This window comes from Argiope bruennichi, chromosome X1 (assembly GCF_947563725.1).
Source record: "Argiope bruennichi chromosome X1, qqArgBrue1.1, whole genome shotgun sequence".
NCBI classification, from domain to species: Eukaryota; Metazoa; Arthropoda; class Arachnida; order Araneae; family Araneidae; genus Argiope; species Argiope bruennichi.
The window spans coordinates 35556805-35580174 of NC_079162.1; the positions used below are offsets into that span (position 1 = coordinate 35556805).

The window sequence follows — 23370 nt, forward strand, 5'->3', positions numbered from 1 at the left end:
AAGATAAACTTTAGTGCCAGGTATTACCGAGACTATAATGCTATAGTACTTTTTATGGAAAGCTTCAGAAATGGTAGTTGTCTGTTAATGCTGTAATATACCTCGTGTACTGGTTATGAATACATTAAAAAGACTTCTTTTTTTTTTTTTGAAAACAGAAAACTGACATAGAAAAACGATTAGTTTAATGCATTTGATCTTTCTTTCTTTCGTTTTTTTTCAGAAAGGAATAACATTATGTCATAACTTATATTTTTAACTTATAAAATATAAGAAATTTATTTTAGAGATGATCCTACTTCACGATTTATTTCCAAATTCGAAATCAAAACAGAAAGACTCAAAAATTGAGAAGTAAATGATAAACTATTGAATCATTAATCTCGTGTTATAATTTCAAAAGTTTAAGGTTACCTTGTTATTTGAAAAACTTCAAATTTGTTATATTATTTCTTTTATCCTATACATTTTTGATTTGAGCAATTTTATTAGACAAAGGAAAAGGATTTATGAACGAGCTTTCTAAATTTTAAAAAAAATTATTCACTTATATGGTTGAGTCCCGCATATGGAAGGTTTGAACTTAAAACTGTTTGAACTTACTTTGACGAAATAATGCTTCTTAATTTAGAATCTCAAATGCACTGAAACATTATATTGGCATGCGAAAAAGAAACTCTACTCTGAGAGTTTGAAAACTTTTCAAACTGTTTATTTTTCACTGCTTGATGTGAATTTAACAAGATTATTAACCATTTAAACTTATTATCACACATTTTTATCGGTTATTTATAGTTTTAAATTATTATTCTTTGATGAAACTTCTCTTCTTCATTCTAAGATTTTAAATTCGTTTAATTTCTATTTCGTTCTTCCTCTTTTGTTTTGAGTAACAGCGTTTTTATTTTATCATAAAACTATTTAAATTAAGTGATAATGTATTTCTTCTAAAGATCTACATGCAAAAATTTTGTATTGGTGTTTCACATCCCACAGCAGGAAATAACCTTTGAAACTAATTTTTTTTTCAGTCATTCACAAAAAAAGAAAAAAAAAATCCCCGATAAAATGTTCATGCAATTGCTATCACATATCAAAAATCCTTAAGATAACATTTTCTTTTTTTATAATGATGAATGACTAGTTCAAGAGCTCAACCTTGGTGCTTATCATGAAAAGATTTCATTATCAATAAGTTACACAATTTCTAGGTAAGAAAAAATGTGTAACTGTCAGTTTCAATGATAGAAAGTATTTCTTTTGCCGTTTTGTTTATCTTATTTTAACTGATTTAGAAAAAGATTCTTTTAAGAGAAAAATAATTGGAAAAGTTAAAACTTTCATTTCAGGATAGTACGTTGTGGAAAATATAGCCGAAATAAATTTTCGTAGGCTATTTCAAGAATTTATTAGCTCATCTAATTTTACACTTTATGATAGGAAACCTATAATAAGAACTGAGATTGAGCGCAGTATTCCAGAAAGGGATTGACCAGGAAATTATTACTAAATCTCTCACGGATTACGCTGAAATAACAATTAAATAATTGCATATGATTAGTTTTTTTATAGGTATAGAAGCAAAATAAAAAAAAACAGAATTTTATTAGCAAATATTATACCGAACAAACATTTAAAACTCATGGATCGTGAAAGAACGCGTGATTGATTAGTTTCAACACAATGCATTTATCTTTGCCCTAAATCTGCTTATCATTTGCCTATTACTCATGCTTCTTTTAATTAATCGGTTTTTTTTTATTTGGAAAAAGATCACAATTATTTTTTAAAAGCTTTTTCCTTTACATTCCTGCCCTTTCCATTAAGCAACATCTTTCGAATAATTCATATAATTAATTGGAAAAATATGAGCTTCCTAAAAAAATTGATAAGTTTCAAGGCCTATTTTTTCACTGTTAAGCAAATCTGCCAGTTACAATTATCTCATGGTTGCAGTGGACGTATTAAGAAACTTCTTGTAAAATTTTTTGGATACAACTTCAGCGTCCATTGCAATGTTTTATGATATAAATTTTAGACACAGTTTATAAGTTTCTGTATTTGAGATAAATAATATAGGAATTAGAATTAAATTTTATCTGTTTTGTTGCTGTTGTAGACATATTAAGGTAGAGTTATTCAGAAACGAAATGGTTACAATTTATATATATATACACATAAAAATATGACTTCAAACTTATTTTAATAAATTTACTCTGGTTATTATGATGTCAGGTGATAAATTTTCTAACCAGAATAACGTCAAATAATTTAAGGATATGTTCCAAGCATTTCTTGGAACTTCTATATAAATTCTGAGATACATTTTAGATTTTTATATGCATTTTAGACATTTAAATGTATGAAACACATATGTCAATATTGTATTTTAAGTTTCTTGAGCTATATTAGTGTGTCTGACGAAGAACAAAAATTCGCTGGTTTGAACATTTATGTCTCAAATGCTCTTTTTTTTTTTTTTTTTTTTTTTTTTTTTTTTTTTAACTTGATCCATATTAAAAAGAAATGAACTGTTAAAATTGAGGATAATTTTAAGAGACTAAATTTTTATATACACAGCGGAATATGATCATCTGGTATTTTCTCAGTTGTTTATAGAGGCAATACTGTTCTGTGAAAGATTCCAATTTTTCTGCGTAACACTAACTTCTTTTTAGCATTATCCCGATCGATAAATGATGATAATATATGATAAGAGAAGCCTGTTTTACGTAAGTTGGCTCAGCAGAAATTATGTGTACGACATGCACATGAATCTGTTTCATTCATTCAATTGAAAGGCGTTCATTCACAGTCAATATATATAAAAAGTTATTAAAATAAAATAGTTGGATCACTTCAAATTCTGAAAGTAATAAATAAGTCGACGTCTGCTAAATTGATATTACAAACGATATTTATCAAATACTAAATAAATTTAAATTCTATCTGAATCAAAACCGTGTATTTAAAATCTTATTTAATGATAAAAATTTGAGCTGAAAATCTCTATTAAAGTCTATTAATATGTTTTCGAAATATTCTAAAAAAATTAAGACATCGATGCTTATACGTCTGAATGTTTCGGCATAGTTTATGTTTCAATTCAAATGCTCATCAAGCCATGCTGCATGAATCGCATACATTGAATGACACACGTGAGTTTATCTTTAAGAATTAGTTTTTTTTTTTTATTTCTTGAAGAAATTTTAAATATTTTTTTCTTCCGTTGATCGTTAACTTTTCAACCTTTGAAAATTCAAGATTTAAAGGCATCATTAACTTGATTATTATTCTATTGTTTGATTGTTAGTGGTTTTCCTTGAAAGGTTTATTGCGGGTTGAAGCATATTTTTTTTCTTTTATGCTAACAAGAGGTTAAAACCTCGACAAATCGTCAAAAACAATTACCTTCGAAGTTATAATCATTAAAAACACAGTTTTTTTCAATCTGAGGAGGTTTAATTATTGCTTTATCGTATTCCATACAACAATAAAAAAATCAATTTTATGAATACCAGAATTTTTGCATATATTACATAATTTTAAAAAGTTGAAATAAATGTTTTACATTAATGTAAGAGAATTTATCTAAAACATTTGAAAATGCGTTTGTTTACTCTATGATTGTTTCCACATAATATGAATATTTGTATTAAATTGGCCTATTTATAATCCTTATTAGGGAAATTTTATGTGACTTTAATCAACATATTTATATGGATATTCAATTCTGCATGTTTGAATACAGAAACTCCATTTTCTCATCTATATTTTCATAAGAATGCCAGATAAAACATGTGATTAGAAATGTCTGTGGTTATTTATTTTATAACCTAAAAATTTATTTTTATTGCCATTAAAAACACCAAAATCATTAAATTTTCCACTGTCTATTTTACATTAAAGTTTTTCCGACTTTACTATTTTGATGTTTCTTAACTTTAGAAAATATAAGAAAAAAAATGGCTATTTGTACATTTTCTTTTCTAAAATGACTGATGCCAGTTTGATTTCATTATTTAATTTTTCTCTGATTTCCCAAACCCTTTTTAATGTCAACAGTTTTCCTCAATATTTAAAATTTTAAAATATTAAATAACATTTAAATAAATGTATCTAATATTTTCATTCAGTGTGTGGCTATGAGCATGAAAATAAATGTAATGACTAAAGTTTCATGTAATAATTTCCAAAAACATGAATATCAAAATTTGGTTAAATAAACACAATAATTAAAAATGTATTTATTGACATTCAATGTGTGAGTCAGTGCTCATGGTAAAATATTTTTGTAAACATGGTATTTTATTGTGTAGTCTTACTGTACAGTGAATTTGTTTAAGTATTGATTTAGAAAAAGTACTTTTACCACTGATAAATATTGTCCAAATTTTAAATTAAAACAAACCTTTTACTTTAAGGACCATATGTAAAATCAAAGGAAAGCAGATCTTTGCATTTATAAGAGATCCAACGCAAATCTCACAAGGAGATACAAAGTCTTGAATTTGACATTTTTCTACGTTTTTATTTTGATATAGAGAAGTCTGAGTCGTCCTCCAAATTCATCAAAATGTCCCAGTGACATTTTTTGACAGTTACAATAAATTATCAATGTGTAAGTGTCGAAGTAGTTATCTCAAGGCTTAAATTACTGATCTGTGGGTCCAAGCTCAAAACCCGATTCTTAAAATCTGTTGTGGGTCAACTAACTTCCCGCATATGTGATGTCGAGCCTTGGAGGAAAAGGTCCCAGCTTAGGTAATTGACCGTGGTTCAAAATTTCGAAGTCCATCCTCAAATAATGAAACAAAAATAAAATTCTCTATGAATATGTGAGCAAGAAGGCATTGCATTTTATATATATTTTAAAACAAAATAGTAAAAAAAAAGTTCAAGTTGGAATTCTTTATTTATAGGATATTAAATATGTCTTTGGCGTTATATAACCTAATGTGGTTAATGCGTCAATACACATCGATGTGCAATTCAATCCTAACCTATTTATAGGATCCTATTTTAGAATAAATTAATGTTTATTAATAAAAAAGTATCTTCATAATGACTTCTGGAGAATGTAGAGTTAAAAAGTAAAAAACCAAAAACAGACATTGACAGTCCTTGCTGGATAATTGTCGCCCATTTAGCCCTTTTGATAGCAATGTTCAGATTATTCACAACCATTTTATTCTATTTATTTAATAATAGTCATAATAATTCAGCACATTTAATAGCTAGTTTATTGTAGAATGAATAAATTAATTAGGATCCCTGAATGTTTGTATCCTGTTCTTCTTTTTTTTAATTTCTGGAAAGGAATCTGAACATTTTTGGGGGGTCTCACCTCATTGCTTAAGTGTTCCACTGATATTACGGAAATGATATTTGCAATTAATCTTCCTCATTGAGTTAAGTTATTTATAAATAAAGAAGGGATAAAGAAAATAAGTTCAAAAGATAAAATTGGATATTCTGTCACAGAAATAGGTTTTTAGAATATCAGAATGGAATGAGTCGAAAAGGAAAACATTAAATAATCATTCCCAGAGAATTAATTTGGTGTACATATTTATAAAAAAATTTTAAAAAAATGTCTGAATAGAAAAAAAAACATTTTATTGTAACCTAAAATTATCAAATCCAAGCTATACAGAGGGAAAGATCATAATCAAATTTTCAATAGTTTACTACATATTTACCCAAGTTACTTTCATTTCATTTCGTATATTCGAAATTAATACATTTTCATAAAACGAACAATTTACGTTTGTAGTTTTAAATAATTTGCTTCAATATCTTTAAGTAAAAATATTAATAGTTTATTTAGTAATTTTTTGTCATAATTGCATTGTTCGTCAGCTCGCGTCTTTTGTTATTGAAAATAATTCAGTTAATTTTTTTTTTCAGGACTCAGTGCAACGAAATGGTTGCTCGAGGCTGGAATCAAAGTCATCTGTTTGGAAGCCCGTGACCGTGTCGGTGGACGAACCCTCACGAAAAGAGTAATTATATCAAAATTGCCTTTGATTGTCAACTTGTAATCTTGAATTATTTGGTTTCCTTATAACATCTTCTTTTCCGAATTCCTTTTCTCTAAATTTTTGATGACAAACGAAATTATTTGTCTTTTTTTAAACTTAGATTAAGGAAATATAAAAAAAAATATTCAAATAAATAGTTTTCATATAAAATATTAGTTTAGTTTTTCATTTGTGAAAGACAAACATAAAATTTGAAAAATATCCTACCTCTAAAACCATATTCACTGTATAATTGTTTAATAGTTTTCAGTTTTAACAAATTATAATTGAATATTCAAGTTAATTATAAATTAGCATTATTGATGTACAAACACTCGTTTTATAACTACTTAAACACGCAAATCTTTGTTAAATTCTCAACATAAAAAAATATGAACTATTTTCTGCAAGATAAAATTTTCAGATAAAAAAATTTTATGCACTGTGATTTAAAAAGGGCGAACGAATTGTTAGAAACTTAGGCTTGAAAATTACAGCCCCAATCGTTCTGTACTTTTAACTAAAGTCATTTAGAAAATTAGAAATATTGCAGCCATAAAGGCTTGCACATGTTCAAGCCTTTTCGGTTTACAATTTATTTAATATTGATTTGAATACATTTATCTTAAAAATTCCTCCTGGAAATAATATCTCATTCAGTATCTTCAAGATATTATATATCCTTGAATTATACGTATAGCCAATCAAATAATGTTTTTCCTCTATCCAAGGAAGAACAAACCAACTCGAATTGTATGCGTGCTTACTGGAATAGGGAAAACAATGCGAAATGAATGTTTTTTTTTTCTTTCCATATCACGAATTCTGACAAACCCATTCTATTTCGCAAGCAAAAAAATAAAAACTTCGTTATCCAATCATAGAAATATAAGCGATTGGTAGTGACCTAATGGCAGTCTAGACATAGTTAATAATGAGTGGGAGCTGGAATATGATTTTACTTTTAACTCTGACAGAGATATGAAGTTGTGTAGAACGATTAGAAGAGGAATTGTTATTCAAATTTAAAAAAAAAAATTGAAAACTAATTTAAGAAAACATCTACTATTCTTTATATTTTAATAAAGATTTTGATTTATCAATTCAAATTTATTTTGAAAAACATTTTCTATCATTAATGAAATACACAATTACCTATCAATGCTTGTAGCAGTTGGAGGCAAATGCTCATATCTGTGTTATTATTATAACAAAACGTTTTTAAGTTACTGAAATTTACTGAAATGGGTTCTAAACTGTAATCCCACTAAACGGCTTATCTAACTGAAAATTATAAGCTATCTTCATTCGATTGAGAACGAAGCATATGTGATTCGTGATATGTGTCAAGCACCACATATCATGAATCAGGAGATACCATTTCAGGAGATTCCATTTTTTTGCATAGTCTGCCAGTGTTCTAAATGATAGATTCAGTATATATTTTGGGATGCCCGCATTCCACTCGTCAACGCATTAACTATTTTCAGACTCAAGACTTTTGCCGACTATTTTCGCAACATTCCGCATCCTTATTATTTTCCTACTGTAGATGTATAGATTTCTATTTTTGAATCTGAGCTTTCTGTTTTTGAGCAAATTCCAATCTCACAAATTTTATTATTGCAGTGTTCAAATTTCACACAATCTGTACAGATTTCTCAATTCTAGATATAAAGGTGATTATTAGATTCATAGAAACTCATTATTAATCTTCATATAACCAGAGTTCTCACTCTAACCAGGATCCAATAATTAATATTTAAACCATTATTGATAGACATATACTTCCAAATGAAAATAAATAAATACAGAATTGTATTTATGGTTTTTAGTGTCAAAAAATGAACTGTTAAAAATTATAAAATCTAAATATTTATGTAATTGAGTTATGAAGCATTGAATATCATTAGTTTAGTCGAATTTCAATGGCAGTTTCGAGGAAGACTTCCGAATCAGTGATTGGCACCCATTCGAATATTAATGGTTTAGAAATGGTTTAGTTATTATATTTAATGGTTTAGATATTGGGTGCTACACATGACTAAAATGGATATTTTGCATAAACTTGATCTTATATACATTATCTTATTACTGATTTAATGCGAAGTTTTCAGATGAAGCTTCAGATTCGTTGTTGCGTCATAAAAACCGAATTCCTAAATAAATTAGCAACTTATAACTGATGGGTTTTTTTTAATAAACAACTTTTCTTATAAAATCAAACTGTAATAACACCAGATAAAAAAGAAAAGACTTTCAGAACAACGCTGCTTTTGGCATAAATCCAAAAAATGGTGTAATAATTTTTGCCATTCACTTCTTAGTTACAAAAGATAAATAGGCTCTCCACTGAGAGACAATTTCAGCTATCAGAAGAAGAAAAAAAATAAGCACTTCGGAAAAAGTCAGAAGAATATGTTGAAATCACAGCTATTTTGCTTTCAAAGAGTATTTGTGTTCCGTTTCTTTCCTTTTTTTTATAAACCAAGAAAATCCTGACTGAAAAGAGCAATTCATTACATATCGGTATTTTATGTAAGTCAAAGAAGCAACTTATAGTCAAAAAACGAATGACGATGAAGAATTTCATTTAAAAGATGTGAATTTAAAAATAACAATTTAGTATATATGTGCAAAATAGGAATATTTGCATTATTTAGTGCATATCATTCATGTACTGATTATTATTAATAACTGGCATTATATATATTTTTTCCTATAGAAAAATTATTTGTTCGTAAATATATAGGTAAGTTATGGATTGCTTCCGATATACATAACTGTTTCTTGAATGGATTTAATAACAGACAGTATAATATTATATATTGTATAACAGTATTGTCAGACATTTCTCTGTATGACATGTAAAATTAAGGATGCTCTAAGCATTTATTTATTTACTAACAAATATAGTTCATTTCTTCTTCTTCTAAAGCAGCAGTTTTTGTAAAAAAGTTGTTATAATTATTCTTGATGCTAAAATTAGGTAAAATTCAATGAATATCTATTTAAAGCGCGATCGCCCAAAGCAATATTTTTTTCTTCATTTGTTTGCAAATTAGACATAAAAACGTAAAACTAGCATGAAAATGTATCTATAAATGTATCCTAGATACTAATTAAAGTTGCTTATAAATAATAATTCGTTTCTTTTAAAAACATATTTATATTTATTCTCAAATGTTGGATCTAAATCGCGATTAAAAAAATTAGCAATTTCGCGTGTTAAGGCATTCGATGGAATTCAGATCAATTCGTCAGTGGCAGCGAATGTGTTAACACATTCGCTGCCACTGACGCGCTGGTGCATCGCAGATAATATATAATTGTACCAAGCCATCTATATTATTAGATGACACCTTTTCTGCTGCAGTTAAAAGATAGCAAAGAAGGGATCATCTAATTAAACAGAAGGCCCGGATATCAGGCTTGAACCGTGGCAGTGAACGTGTTAAAGGATTTGTTTTGAAAACTATAATCTCATTTAAGCCTTGTGGATGGCAAAATATACATTTCTGTATTGTGTTTAAAGAACCATGAATAATTGGCTTGCCATTTTCTCAGAATCGAATTTCCACTTCTATGAATACTTGGTGTCCACTCCCATTCCAAGGTAGACAGTAATGAATAGTATATCTACTGGGAAAGAAATATGTGGTAATTTGCTCCTCGACAACAGTGATTACTGCGCATATTTTTTTTAAATTTCTATTTCCTCTTCAAACTAACTAATCTAAAGTTGCATGTTTCTTTTTTTAGTATAGAACATTATATAGTAGAATATTCATTGTAGTTTTTTATTCATTCACTGAGCACAATATTTAGAAACAATATATCCAACTTTTGTAATAACTTTAGGATAAATTGTCGTCGAATCAAAGTGATGCTGTTCGAGAGATGAACTAACATTGAAATTGATATCCTCAGAATTCATAAATGACGGTGAAATGCATAAAATAAAATTATGTCATTTTTCTTTTTTAATATTTTGTACTGAATATAGAGTGAATAATGAACGTTTTCTTCTCGTTCTTTAGGACCCGAAAGTAGGCTATGTCGACATTGGAGGTGCTTATGTCGGACCTACTCAAGACCGTCTTCTTCGCATGGCGAAAGAATTCAACGTAGAAAATTATAAAGTGAATGAAGTTGAAGACCTCTTGCACTATAAAAATGTAAGTAAAAAGTTAAAAAAGTAATAACAATTATTAAATGGATTATATTTGCATATGCACTGATATTCGCTGTAATACATAAGCACGTTTCGTTTTTAACAAAGAAGAGATCAAATGCTTTTAAATTTTAATATTACTAATTAGAAATGATTTTTAATTTAAAAAGATCAATGGAAATCCTTGTTTATGTTGTTGATGCCATTCAAAACAGAGCAAACTATATTTATTTACGACTGTAGATGCGTGTTTTTGACCTCGTACTGACGACGTGCCAGTGATGAAAGTACTAAACAGAGTTGATCAATGGGTCCTCAAAATGTTTTGTACCATCTCCAAAAATATTAATTTACTTATCATCCAACATACTACATTATGCTCATCTTGAAATTAATTTTTACTTTATTAATGAAATGAATTGTTTTTTAAAGTAATCTAATTAAGTCCAAATTCTTTTCAAGAATATTGCTTAATTATTCTCCATAAATCTTTCTTTGATCTTTCATTCCCTTTTTGTAGTTGATCTCTAGTAACGAGCGATATACATCAAATGTGTCTCGATAAGTTTATTTTGGAATCCATAGCGTAATTTTTTAGATTAAAAAGCATGTAACTTCATAATTCAGCGTTACAAAATATACATGACGTGCAGTTACGTCTTTTAAATTATATGGTGTCTTTTTAACTCCGGTTATTAATTACTCTAAATGAAAAATATTAGTTTTAATTATTTTTAGTTGACAATAAAATGTAAACTAAAAAACAAAGTTGAAATTCGAGGTTTTAATCTTTTACATAAATTATTACAAGGAAATTCCTTATATTGTTATCATAAGGAAATTTCTTGTTTCCTTATATTGTTATTATAAGGACATTTATTGTTGCATGCAATTTGCATTTTATAATTTTCCCTTTTGAAAGGATTACTGATTTCAGACAACTTATCAAGAAATTAGTACTCAAAATGAATTATGATTTTACTTCATTTATTTTGTTAAATTAAAGTTAGTAATCACCTTTAAAAGTTTAACTGTTTAAAGATAGTCCTCAATTTTATTCAGCTTCGTACCTCCCTTAGTTAATGTTAAAAAACTGTTCAATATTCCACTTAAAATTAATCAGCTCAGCATCAAATAACTAATTACTGATATTTCAGACTTTTCCTACAGAAAATTTAATATGAATATCACATCATACCACGTGTAATATATTTCTTGTATTAAATAGTAATATATTTATAAGATCTGAACTGCTTTACGGTCGAAGCATTTAAGAGTGCTTAATGTGTATTTTGATCCCTTTGTAACGTCAAAAATTATTTTTTTTAAAAACAGAATATATATGCGTATCAATTTTCTTCTTTTAAAACTTACTGTTGATTATTCGAATTAATCTATGCGATTTTTCTGGTTTAAAAAAAATTCTGCCTTTAACTTCATTAAATATTCGCATTATTTTTTCTAGGTATTGAGATTAAAGCGTGATCTCAAAACATACAGGTGCTTTATGGTTCATGGAAAAATTTACTTTAAGGATTAGTTTCTGCAATTTGTTATATCAACAATTTCAAAACGTGACTTTACACTTCACATATTATGCAGTATATTGTCTTATCAATATTGTTAGATTCGCTGCGTAATACCCCATAAATAAGAAATTTTTGAATGGCTACAAAATATATACTATTTTGAATATCGGTTTACAGCTGCTATTTTTCCTGATATAGAAATATATATTAGTTGATGATGAAACTTCTCAATTCTAGTATGATGAAATACTAGTTGATGATACTGATAATTCCAGCTAATTACTAATTCAAATCATAAAAGTACCTAGAAATTCAATGAGCCCCAGTAGAGTACTGGTAAGGTGTCTGTTCAGAGGCCAGAGTGTTCCAGCTCAAATTTTTCCGAAGACCCTTTAGTACAAACAATTCCTACTCAATCCTTAGTCTGCTGGAGCTGAAAATCCTCTCACTGGTGAGGGGTGGTATATTGGAGAAGGGATGATGTTTCATGTGTCGGCTTCGCTATTTATTAACGGTTTGAAGTTGCGACGTTCCTTCCAAAATAGCCCTTTTGCTACTTCCAAGCAGCACATAAATATAGATAAAGTAAACTAATCCTACAAATTCAACTTGGCAAGCAGATTATGGTCATTATTAAAGATACTCTGAGAAACTGTTTTAGTGACCGAATGTTTTCTTCGAGAAATGCCATTTTTTTTTTTTTTTTTCATTTCATCAATCGCTTTTCCTTTATGAATAAAGTGAATTTTTTCTAACCGAAGTTCTCGTTTTTTTATTTCATAATTAAAGTTCAATTTAAATAGTTTTTTAAAGAGAAATATAACTAAATTGATGATTTTAAAATATTTTCTTAATGAAAAATATTACATACAGTCGTGTTTTGCTATCTAAGCGAGCAATCATCAAAGTAATTTTGAATAAAGCAATATAATTTCAATTTTTTAGAATTGGCACGTTTACGAAACATGTGTCAATTATTTGCTACCTTTTGTTTTCATTTTTGATAATAATACATTTAATACAATGACACCTGGATTAATAAGTGTTTTTAAAATTTCAAAACCAAAAAAAGGAAAACTGAATTTAAAAACTATAACAGATAATGATGTTTACAATGCTTTAAATTTACACAAATTGTAAATTAAAAATTTAATCCTCATTTCCAATGACTTCAAAACATACAGACATCGAAATGTATTCAAATCGATGCTAAGGGCTCGAGAGGTAAGAAATTAAAGCTGGAGAGATAACTTTGTAACTAAGAACTAGGTGAATATATGTTTAAAAAAAACCGATTTTCAGAGTTTTACAGTTTTGCATATGAAATCTAATTTTGTATCAAGACATAAGAATGAAATTCTTTAAACTACTTTCTACTTTCATTTTATAGTTACAGTGGTTGTAAGAGCGTAAATTCTCATAGCCGGAGAATAAATTCTTTTTAGATTTTATTCTCTGCTGAAGAGTTGACATGATATGACTTTCGTAAGCCTGATTCGATGAAGGAGTTCATCTTGTAAAAAAAACATTTCCCCTACAAAATAATCAATACTTTATTCTTAAATTAAAACAATTTATTTAATAGGAAAGAAAAAATAATTGCTCATGATACACAAACTTTGATAATATCACTACTTATAAGAATGATATAAATATCCTACTAACGAAGGGATAAATTAATTTGTTGATTAACTAGGTAAATATTGCGATCTCAAGTGGTACGCATTTGAAAATATGGTGAAATAAGCAATTAAAAGAAAGATGAAACTCTTTTTGAAAATAACCATTTTTTTATTCTAAAGATCTTTACTATACATGTTTGAATAAATTAATATTGGTTGCTTATGATAATTTTTAACATTTATTGCACTAATATGTATCCTACAATACCTAGTTTATATGTATAAGGAATTATAAGCTCGAATTAACGCCATATTAAGGATTCCTCATTTATCTTCCTCAAATCTTTACTTTTTTCATCTTATGATCACTAGATTTTTTTTAAACTGTGCTTTGAATTGAAATAATTTAATCCTAACTTCGCAGTAATTTTGACAGCTTAAAGCATTTCAGTAAATCCGCAATTCAGTGCTCTTAAGAAAATTATTTGTTCTGGCACTCTTAAATTAATTTCTTACCATTAAGTAATGGGAAAATGATACTCAGTTCCTTTTTTTTAAACAATTATTTGATCCTTATTCATGAGAAATGGTAATTCCTGTAACTTAACTCATTTCACTCTTCCTTTTTCTTTCAGGGACGTCGAACGCGTTTCAGTTCTGGCACATTACCAAAACGAAGGAATCCTTTGGTTGCCATGGATATCAATAACATCTTTTATCTCATGGACAAAATGGGAGAACAGGTAATGAATGTGACTTAGTGTGATATTCTGTGGCATGATTTGAACACTAAGCACCAAAATGAAACACAAATTACAATATTGTTTGCAATACAAGTACCCCCAAAAAAGTGTACATAATTAGGATAACTATTACATAAGCATTTAATATCATGTACTGAAAAGTTTTATTTTTAAACACTTTTATCGAACAATTTGTTCCCTGTTTCTAAAGATGAAATTTTATAATAAAATTTCGCTTGGTTTCGGATGCATTATAGTTGTGAAAGTTATTTGTACATTGATGTAATCTCAGTGAAAGTACAGGGATTATAATTTAAGGCATTATTCATAATGCTGATGGAAGGAATTGTATAAACTATTAAGCATATCAATTTTAATTCAAGTACTTTTTCATACATTCAGTTCGTCACTTGTAGTAGCTGCAGAATTATAAAAATTATGTAACATATATTTTCACAAAAGATGAGCATGACAGGAACTAAATGCTACCTACTGTTTTATCCATTAACATCAATCTCCAAAACAATATCATTATCATTTATATATTAATAAATTCCAAATTTAAAGCTTTGATATATATTAATGGAGGTTCGTGTAACAGCTTCGAAAGTGTGTATACATTTTTGAGGCAAACTGTATGGTCAATCTGATGATCGGCATTTATTGTTTCTTTGTTATCTTCATTCCCATGATTGATAAAATGAAGCTATTAAATCATTAACTTATAATTATTTTGTAAATTCAAACATTTTTTCTCCATTGCCTTTTTGAGTATTTTTTATAGATATCTTTCTTCTTCCTCTGAATGTAAACTGCATTGTGGAATAGCTATTGAATGTTCATGTATATTTGTACCAGTTTTATAATTGATCATATAAATTCACTGTTTACAGATACCAGCTGACGCACCTTGGAATGCCAATCATGCAGATGAATGGGATACCATGACATATAAAGAATTTTTAGAGAAAAACTGCTGGACTAAGTAAGCATTCGTTTTATTAAAATAAAAAAATGATTGAATGTATTTTATTTTATAATGAAAGATAAATCATAAACTTCTTTCAGCATGTGAGGAAATAATGTTCAGCATTTCAGGAAACGAACTTTCTTTATGTAATTATTGTGGGCTTTATTTTTTTATTTAATCTATCACAACAAAATATAAAAACACAAATAATAATGATAAAATATTTCATTATTATGAGGCTAGGGCTATGTTGGGGCGGGCCATTTAGTTCTCAACCATTGCCGGATGATGAAGGTGATGCCTGGGTTGGTTTCCCTCTCCAAACTTCTGCGCCTCATCAGCGGAAGGGCATTCGGGAGGATAGATTTGTCGTGAACCTGCCTCTCGACAATTCTTCTGAGTAATCGGATTTCAGACCTTCCGGTCTCGAAACCGAGATTTTACCCTCACTCTACCGCAGTCTTTAAGTTTCAATTCGATAACTATAAATCGGCTGGACAGATATATATGGCAACATCGATTTTCACAGCATCGAAGCATATAATACAAAATAGGGAAGAAATGTAGACGACCTTGAATAGAATCATACATATTTATCTCAATACTTATTAGACGAGCTACTGCATATTTATCCTAATATTTAATAGGTGAAGATAGATGAACAATATTAGATGATATATACGATTATTATACGATATTTGACAAACAATGAACATTTATCTCGATATTTATTAAACTATATTAAACGAAACATATACATTCATTCCACTATTTAAATTTTCCAAGTCAAACACTCGAAGAGCTTGTTGGATAACCATAAATTAGTGTGACAAATTATGTACAGCAACATGCGGCTTTCACGTCAGTGAAACTTCCGCATATTCGGAATACATTTATAATAGAAAACATTGATGAAATTATGAATCTTGAATTGTATCTTTAAGAAACTGTTTTATTGATGTTAACCGAATGATAACGTTTCTTCCAAGAAAACAGACGCGACTAAAGAGAGTTCAAAGATTGCAATAGTATCATCGAGAGTACATGCAATGAATTTATGATTTCCTAGAACATACGAATACGTTACTATCATTCTAATTTGAAGAACTTCGTTTAGTTCCAGATTAAAAGCTTTCATGATATACTGACTGCTAAAATCTTTTTTTTTTTTTAACTCATGTATGCTTTTTTTTATATTATTCATGTCAAATGTGAAAATATGCTTTACTTTGATTAATATACTACGTCTAATGGAATGATATTTTGCTTACTTGATTTTTCAATTACAGTAGCATGTTTATTTTTTAGCTCTAAATTAAGTGCAATGTATCTAGATGCTATTGTAAGCTTATCTTATGGTCATTAGCTATTGTACTTAGAATAAGGTAGTGTGATTTGGTAGCGATTTCGGTTTCGTTCTCGTGATTAATTGATTGATGATAAATTTTATAGGTGAGTCACTAAACATTTAGCAGATCTCCCTCTTTCTTTTTTTCCCCCCATAGCTAAACGAATCTTTCAAGCCATTTCATAATTTTACAATCAGATATAAATATTTAGTATCTAATAAATACAACAGATGGCAGCACAAGCTGATTTTGTTCTGCATTTAAGACTCATTGACATTGTTCTTATGAAGAAAAAAAATGAATTGTTTATGCAACTGAAAGGGTTAAAATCTAACATCTAATTCAGAAATCTTTAAAATGTTGTTCCAAAGAAGTTTTGAAATTGGGATATTCCGTTTAAGAATCATCCTTACCATCTAATACCGGTGCAAAATTATTTAGTTCGTCTACAATTAACTCTCTTCAAAGAGTTGAACTTCATATTGAACTTCAAAGTTGAACAATGATTTATCGAAACAATAAATATATTTATAATTTTCTATGAATTATTATAGCCTGATATTCTATTCAAAAGTAATTTAATTTTTTTTAACATGTTGTATTACTCTTTTTTCCAGAGGCGGGTTAGAATTTTTCAAGAACTTTGTCAACATTAATGTTACGACTGAATCCTACGAGGCATCGTTGTTGAGTTTCTTGTGGTATATCAAGCAGTGTGGAGGAACAAAGAGGATATTTTCGACTACAAATGGAGGACAAGTAATGAACACTTTTTATTTTGAATTAATGGAAGAATTTAGTGAAATATGTATGAAATAAACCTATTATATATATTTTGGCATAAAAACCGCACTGCGAATGACACAGAACTGCAACCCTTCTTTAAAAATGCTGCACATATAGTTATCCAATTTTTACAATTAATTTTTAAGAACATGTTTGAACGTTTATGGAATAAATTCTTTTTTCTTCTTCTTACCATATTCTATAGTATTCGGTCAGCTGCATATACAGTCTTTCTCCGTGAATGAATTTCGTAAAACTTGATAGAAATCTACAAATTTGGTATTAAGTCCACATGCCGAATTTCATCCGTCTAGCTCAAAGCGTTTTTAAGTTATCATGTTCATTGGTTAACAGAGACAGATATAATTCTAAAAATGTACGTTTCGTCGAAATTTCGAGTTCGAATTTTTTTTTTGATAAGTACGATATTTTCTCTCTGTATAGTTCGTGTATGAAAAAGTATAAAGTAGTCAATGAATATTGATTTGTGCTTGATTCGATTTTTAATGTTCCAAATGCTCTAATTTAAGCTTGATATCGAAAAATATTTATTGATTTTTGAATCTCGTAAACTCATCTTTTTCTCATCGTCTGGAGTGGCCTTGATGGCTTTGTGAAATAAGGCTATTGACGGCAATCGCACGTTCCGAAGAAACCTTACCCTCAACCAAAAATGCAAACTATCTATTTCTAATTTGAATTTTAATGTAGTTGCTCTGAAATTCTCTAAGTATGGCATGTTTTTCTTTTTGGGTGCAAGGATGGTATTTAAGAAACTGATTTATGTGAGAAGACGTTTTGATTGTGAATAAAGGCAAAAGTTTTATACAGAAGGATCAATTAAAAGCTAATATTGAAATTCTCTATTTTGCCATACATTCATTCATTTATTTTATGTATATTTGGAATCAATTTTATTGTAATAGTTTTTTTCATATTTATTAAACTTGCCTGAATGCTTTTCATTTCCTTCTTATTTTGACATTCATTCCATACACTGCATGACTTCAAAATAAAAGGATAATTTTATACATAAAAACACACGTTTTTATATCTATTTGGAATACTTTATATCTGTATATATAGAACCATCGTTGTCATACTACTTAGATTTTTAACCTTGTGTAGAAATAAAATCAGGGAAATAAATCAGTGATTTGGAGTTAAGCTGTCCTGAAAGAACTACCATATTTTCGAGCAATGCCATTTGAATAGGTGACTACAGTGTAGGCACCTGTGTCTTGGCGTAGGGGTAGCGCATCTTCCTCGTGATCTGGGCGCCACGCATTCGAATCCCGGCTCGGGCATGGCTGTTCTTCATCTGTGTTCTATCTGTGAAGTGTGTGAATGTGTCCCCCCGTAAAAAGGGGTTGTGCAAGCGAATGTATGAGTTTCATCCTCATATGAGCTAGAAGTCAGACTTCTGCCCTCGGGTGCTCAGGGGTCTTTACCCTCAGAAGCTACTGCACCCCTTTTCCATGGTAACGCGGACACGATATCATCATCACTACAATGTAGGCATGCATTTCAAAGTAAATAGCGATAGCGCAAGGCACATGAAGCATTAGGTAAAGTATAAAAATTTAAGTATAGGGTTTATTTTACGAACAAGTTTTCAACATCTAGTTTCTATCGTTTCCATATCAATACGTTTCAGCTGCTCCTCGGCGTACCTGCCTGAGCAAAAAAATTAAGTACGTACTAAGGTCATGCTTACTAATAATAAGAAAAAAAAAACCCGCATGGATGTCAAAAATTAAACTCTAATCTGAAATCCTAAAATACTAGCATGCATTTCTAACGCTCAAATACATTTTTTCTTGCTATACGATAAACCCTATCTTTCTTAAATTCTTTCGTCCAGTTTGATAATTCGAGAAACAACAGAAATATAATATTACTGACAATGATACAATGCAATATATTTTTCAAAACCGTTGGAAATGTTATTTTTTTTTCAAGGTTTTATTTTTTGCCGAGATTATCTTGCTGACCCTCTATCCTAAACTATTAAAATGAAAAGAAAAAAAATGCCTAAATCATCGGTTCACCATTTAGAGTTATTGGATAATGCGATAGGGAATGATCATTACTTGAAGAGAAGTATATGATGCATCAAGTATGAAAGTAGAAAATTATTCAAAACTATTTTAATAAGCATTTTCTTTTGCATTTAACAAGCGTTTTATTTTTTACAAGCAAAGCAAAATTTAGATTATATGTGGCTATGAAACGCACATCGATGTCTATGAACATGCGATAATGTTCATGATTAGATTTCATAGCGTCTACCATGTAATGCATATGTATTGCCCATGCAATCAAAGTGAGTTAACACAAACGCAGATAAATCTTTCATCTTCTTTGTATCGTGCTTACATTTTCCTTACTACTATTTTTTAGAAGAAAGTTCTGTAATCGGTACATTTGTTTCGAATACGTCTATATAATATTCATAGCATGCAAGAATTTTTTTATATTGTATGAATAAATTAAAATAATTAGCTATATGTAATATATTTTAAAGACATTTAAAAATTAAGATTTTTTTATTTGTATTTGTACACAAGAAAGTAGACTTCATTAGCTGCATGATTAAAAGTAGAATCGAAATGTTGACTTCCCTCTTTAGTTTGGGAAAAATAAACAAATGAAGCTTGATCATTCTAAAAGTATTATGATAGTATTTATATCATAGTCTGCAGATAGAATTTGAAATAAAATGCCACGGCGTTGCAGATTCATGTAAATTATACTTTTGATCTATCAAATAAAATATTTCTATTTTATTAGGAAAGAAAGTTTAAAGGTGGAACCCAGCAGATTTGTGAAAAGGTGGCTGAAAAACTTGGAGGTAAATCGTCTCTTTGAGCTAAATTATTTATAAAATTCTTATTTAATAAATTCTTTTCATTCTTACTTCACCTTTGAATGTATGCATATATATCATTTCACAACCATTATACCATTACCTGCCCGAAAAAAAATTGTTAGAAAAATTAAAATGCATAACTCAATTTTCTGAAAGCCAAAATAGTATTTTTGTGATAATACCCTTTTTATTAACTTTTAGAGAATATTTTGTCACTTATAGAGGGCTTTGATTTTTCTTAAAGACTCTCTGAAGTATTATACAATTCTTCATTAAGATTTCTTCAATTATTATGAAAGAAAATTAGCGCGTTCACAAGGAGATTGACATGCTAGAATGAAAAAAAAAAAAAAAAAAACTGTGAATCTAAAAGAATTCGATCAGTCACTATCCTTCAATCTGATACCCATTATTAGATGCAGATTACAAAAGACTTAACGTCATTTGTGCATATGAAAATAAGCAGTTTTAGTTTTCAGCATGAAGCTGACATTTTAGTTAGTCTGGATGTAAAATATTATGAAAGCAATGCAACCTATGATTTATAATCATTAGTTCGCAATCAATGCAGATTGTGTAGCAATAGATTTTTTCCTCTGGTACGGATAGTAGTAATTGTATCATTAAGGTATGAATGCTCACCTAAATGCTTTATAGGAAGCTTTATTCCAGAAAAGGCGACTTTCCATTTTTTCTTTATATCCTCGTCTTAAAAGATTATTGGTGATTTAGCTTAGTCCTTAATTTATTGGTTAAAAATAAGCTAATCTACAAAGGTTAAATAATAGCTAATGTTTATCTGCATAAACTATACAAGGCAAAAATGAAAGGTTTTCTATCTGTTTAACAAATTCAGTGGAAGTTATGCATTACGGGTATTTTTAAAATTGTCAAAACTCTAGCATATTTTATAACTCGCATTAGGAATCGAAAGAATTGATTTTTGAAATACAATGAAACATTCACTTCCTTTGATTTAATGGAATCTTCTGCGTTTTAGTTGTTATTAAGCTCATTATATAGCATTCATCCTTTATACGTGATAGTAATCGCAGAATTCCGAAATTTTTCTACAGAAATAAAATAATACATATATTGATAAAGAGAAATTATGTGCTTATGAAAAATTGAAAAAAGTAGAACTAAAACAATTCCAAATTGTTTTCAACTGGTTTTTGTCCCAAGTACCAGTTGAAAATTGATTCCAAAAATCTGAAAGTTGAAATTGATTCCAAATTGTTTTCAACTGGCAATAAAATACCTCGAGACCGAAATGAATTAACTTGAGATTCTTTCTTCAGACCCAGATAAAAGTTTAAAAATATTTTTACGTAGTTTCCGTATCTTAAACTACATATTTGATTTCATAAGGTAATATTAGATATTAAATTATGGATTTCCTCATTTCATCCGAGAATAGTTTTGTTTTGATTCCTTTCTTGTAGATTACACTGAAAAAGAAAGTTATTTTGGATAGTAATGTAAGTTCTTGAAGATATTTTAGAATGTAATTATGCAACGAAAAGAACGCATTGTTAATATGCTGTTAGCAGAAAATAATAGCTGAATAATCTGTAGAATAGTTGAAATATAAGTCACAGTAAACATTAATTTGAAGATAGCATTTTACCTTCCCTATCCTCTTTGTTTTGACTGCACATTTTAATGTGTGATCTAAAGTTTTCTAACTTTTCATAACAGTGATGACTTAAAATACTTTCAAAAGTATCATGAGAATAGAATATTAATTTTTAACCGATTGTCATGTTCATAACTCCTTCTAGAAAAAATTCTACTCATTTTTTGCACAATTTCCGTAAGAATATTTGTATTTATTTTGTAAACAAAGATACTGTTTGCTTTTCAGATTCTGTGGTGATTAAGAACAGTCCCGTTGTTGGAATAAATCAAGAATCTAAAGACTTCGTCTTAGTGAAAACTCTAAATGGAAAAGAATATAAAGTGAGTCCATAGTTGCTAATTCTTTATCTAGGGTCTTCGTGAACTCTAGCAAGAAAAGAGTTTGTTCATAGAGCACAGTTAGACGCATAATGTTTACCATAGAACCTAGAATCAAAATTTACCCTCACTGGTAGAAAAGGATATTATTTGTGCATGTTCGTACTTTATTAGAGAAATAAACAATTGATATTTTGAGCTTCGATTGGCTCTCAGGTGAAACTAAATGCGGTAGGTCCAAAAACGCCGAAGAACGTGTAAGTCAAATCACTGGCCCAAGCCTTCCCATGAATGTATCATTTTCTCTATGTATCGCATGATTATGTGCATGATCAGGGGAAGTTATGACCGTAATAAGTTTTGGTCACTTCTGGTCACACTAGTGTGGAAATAGGAGCATCCTGAAGCTTCCAATTTCATTTGTATTTCAGTAATTGTAATATGAAATGTTGTCACGGTAATAAACCTTGGATAATTCAGGATACCCCATTAGCTACATGAACACATCCAAGAGCTATTAGTTTCATTTTAGAATAAAGATTATTTCATTTCAGCATATGACCTGTTTTCAGTGTTGTATTTCTTCATAGCTAATTCATTCGAGCAAACAGCAAACCTAGCTTTTACGACAAATTATTTTTTTGCTACATACTGTATCAGACTGTTTTTATTTTTATAATTCCTGACACCCTATCAATATAAGAGAAATTTCAGAGATTTAATTTAAAGATAACCTAGGATTTAGATAAAGACTAGTAATTATATGCTTGGTTTTTTTGACAGACTAAATACATCATTTTGGCCTGCCCTCCAGTGGTACAACTCAAGATCCATTTTACTCCAGAATTACCCCCTCTACGAAGTCAGCTCATGCAAAGAATGCCTATGGGAACTGTTATGAAAGTCATTCTTTATTACAAAAAAGCATTTTGGAAAGAAATGGGTAAAAAACATCTTAATCCATTTTTAATAATGTGTTAACATTCTTTATCAATTTCTATGCTCTAGTTTTAATTAAATATGCATCATTTGTAAAACTGACCTCAAAAATTTCGAAAAGAAGATATAACCCTTTCCTGGAAAAAAAATTCTAATTTAATTTTTCAGGATATTGTTGTGCAAAGAAGACTTGTTTAAAATCAAAGCCTAGAAATGGCCATTTAGTGGAGGGAGGGGAGGGGAGGAATAATGCACTCAAGTCTCATGGCTTGAGGAGTCCCCCATGACCATCAAGAACTAAGCACTCACTTTGATTTTCAATTTTTTTCTCACATTTTTAGAAAAAGGAAATTTTATTGCCATGTTATCTTTTAAATGCTCATTGTAATATATGAAATTTAATT

At 28.9% G+C, this 23370-nt stretch overlaps 1 protein-coding gene across 1 annotated transcript in view; it reads left to right on the forward strand.

Annotated features, from left to right (window-relative positions):
• Window positions 1-23370, forward strand: part of LOC129959088 (amine oxidase [flavin-containing] B-like) — a 50554-nt gene that overhangs the window by 12948 nt on the left and 14236 nt on the right. The window contains exons 2-9 of the mRNA XM_056071895.1: window positions 5911-6005; window positions 10064-10201; window positions 13984-14091; window positions 14985-15076; window positions 17028-17169; window positions 19990-20050; window positions 21936-22030; window positions 22811-22970. Coding sequence (XP_055927870.1) covers window positions 5911-6005; window positions 10064-10201; window positions 13984-14091; window positions 14985-15076; window positions 17028-17169; window positions 19990-20050; window positions 21936-22030; window positions 22811-22970 — 891 coding nt within the window. The remainder of the gene's footprint in view (window positions 1-5910; window positions 6006-10063; window positions 10202-13983; window positions 14092-14984; window positions 15077-17027; window positions 17170-19989; window positions 20051-21935; window positions 22031-22810; window positions 22971-23370) is intronic.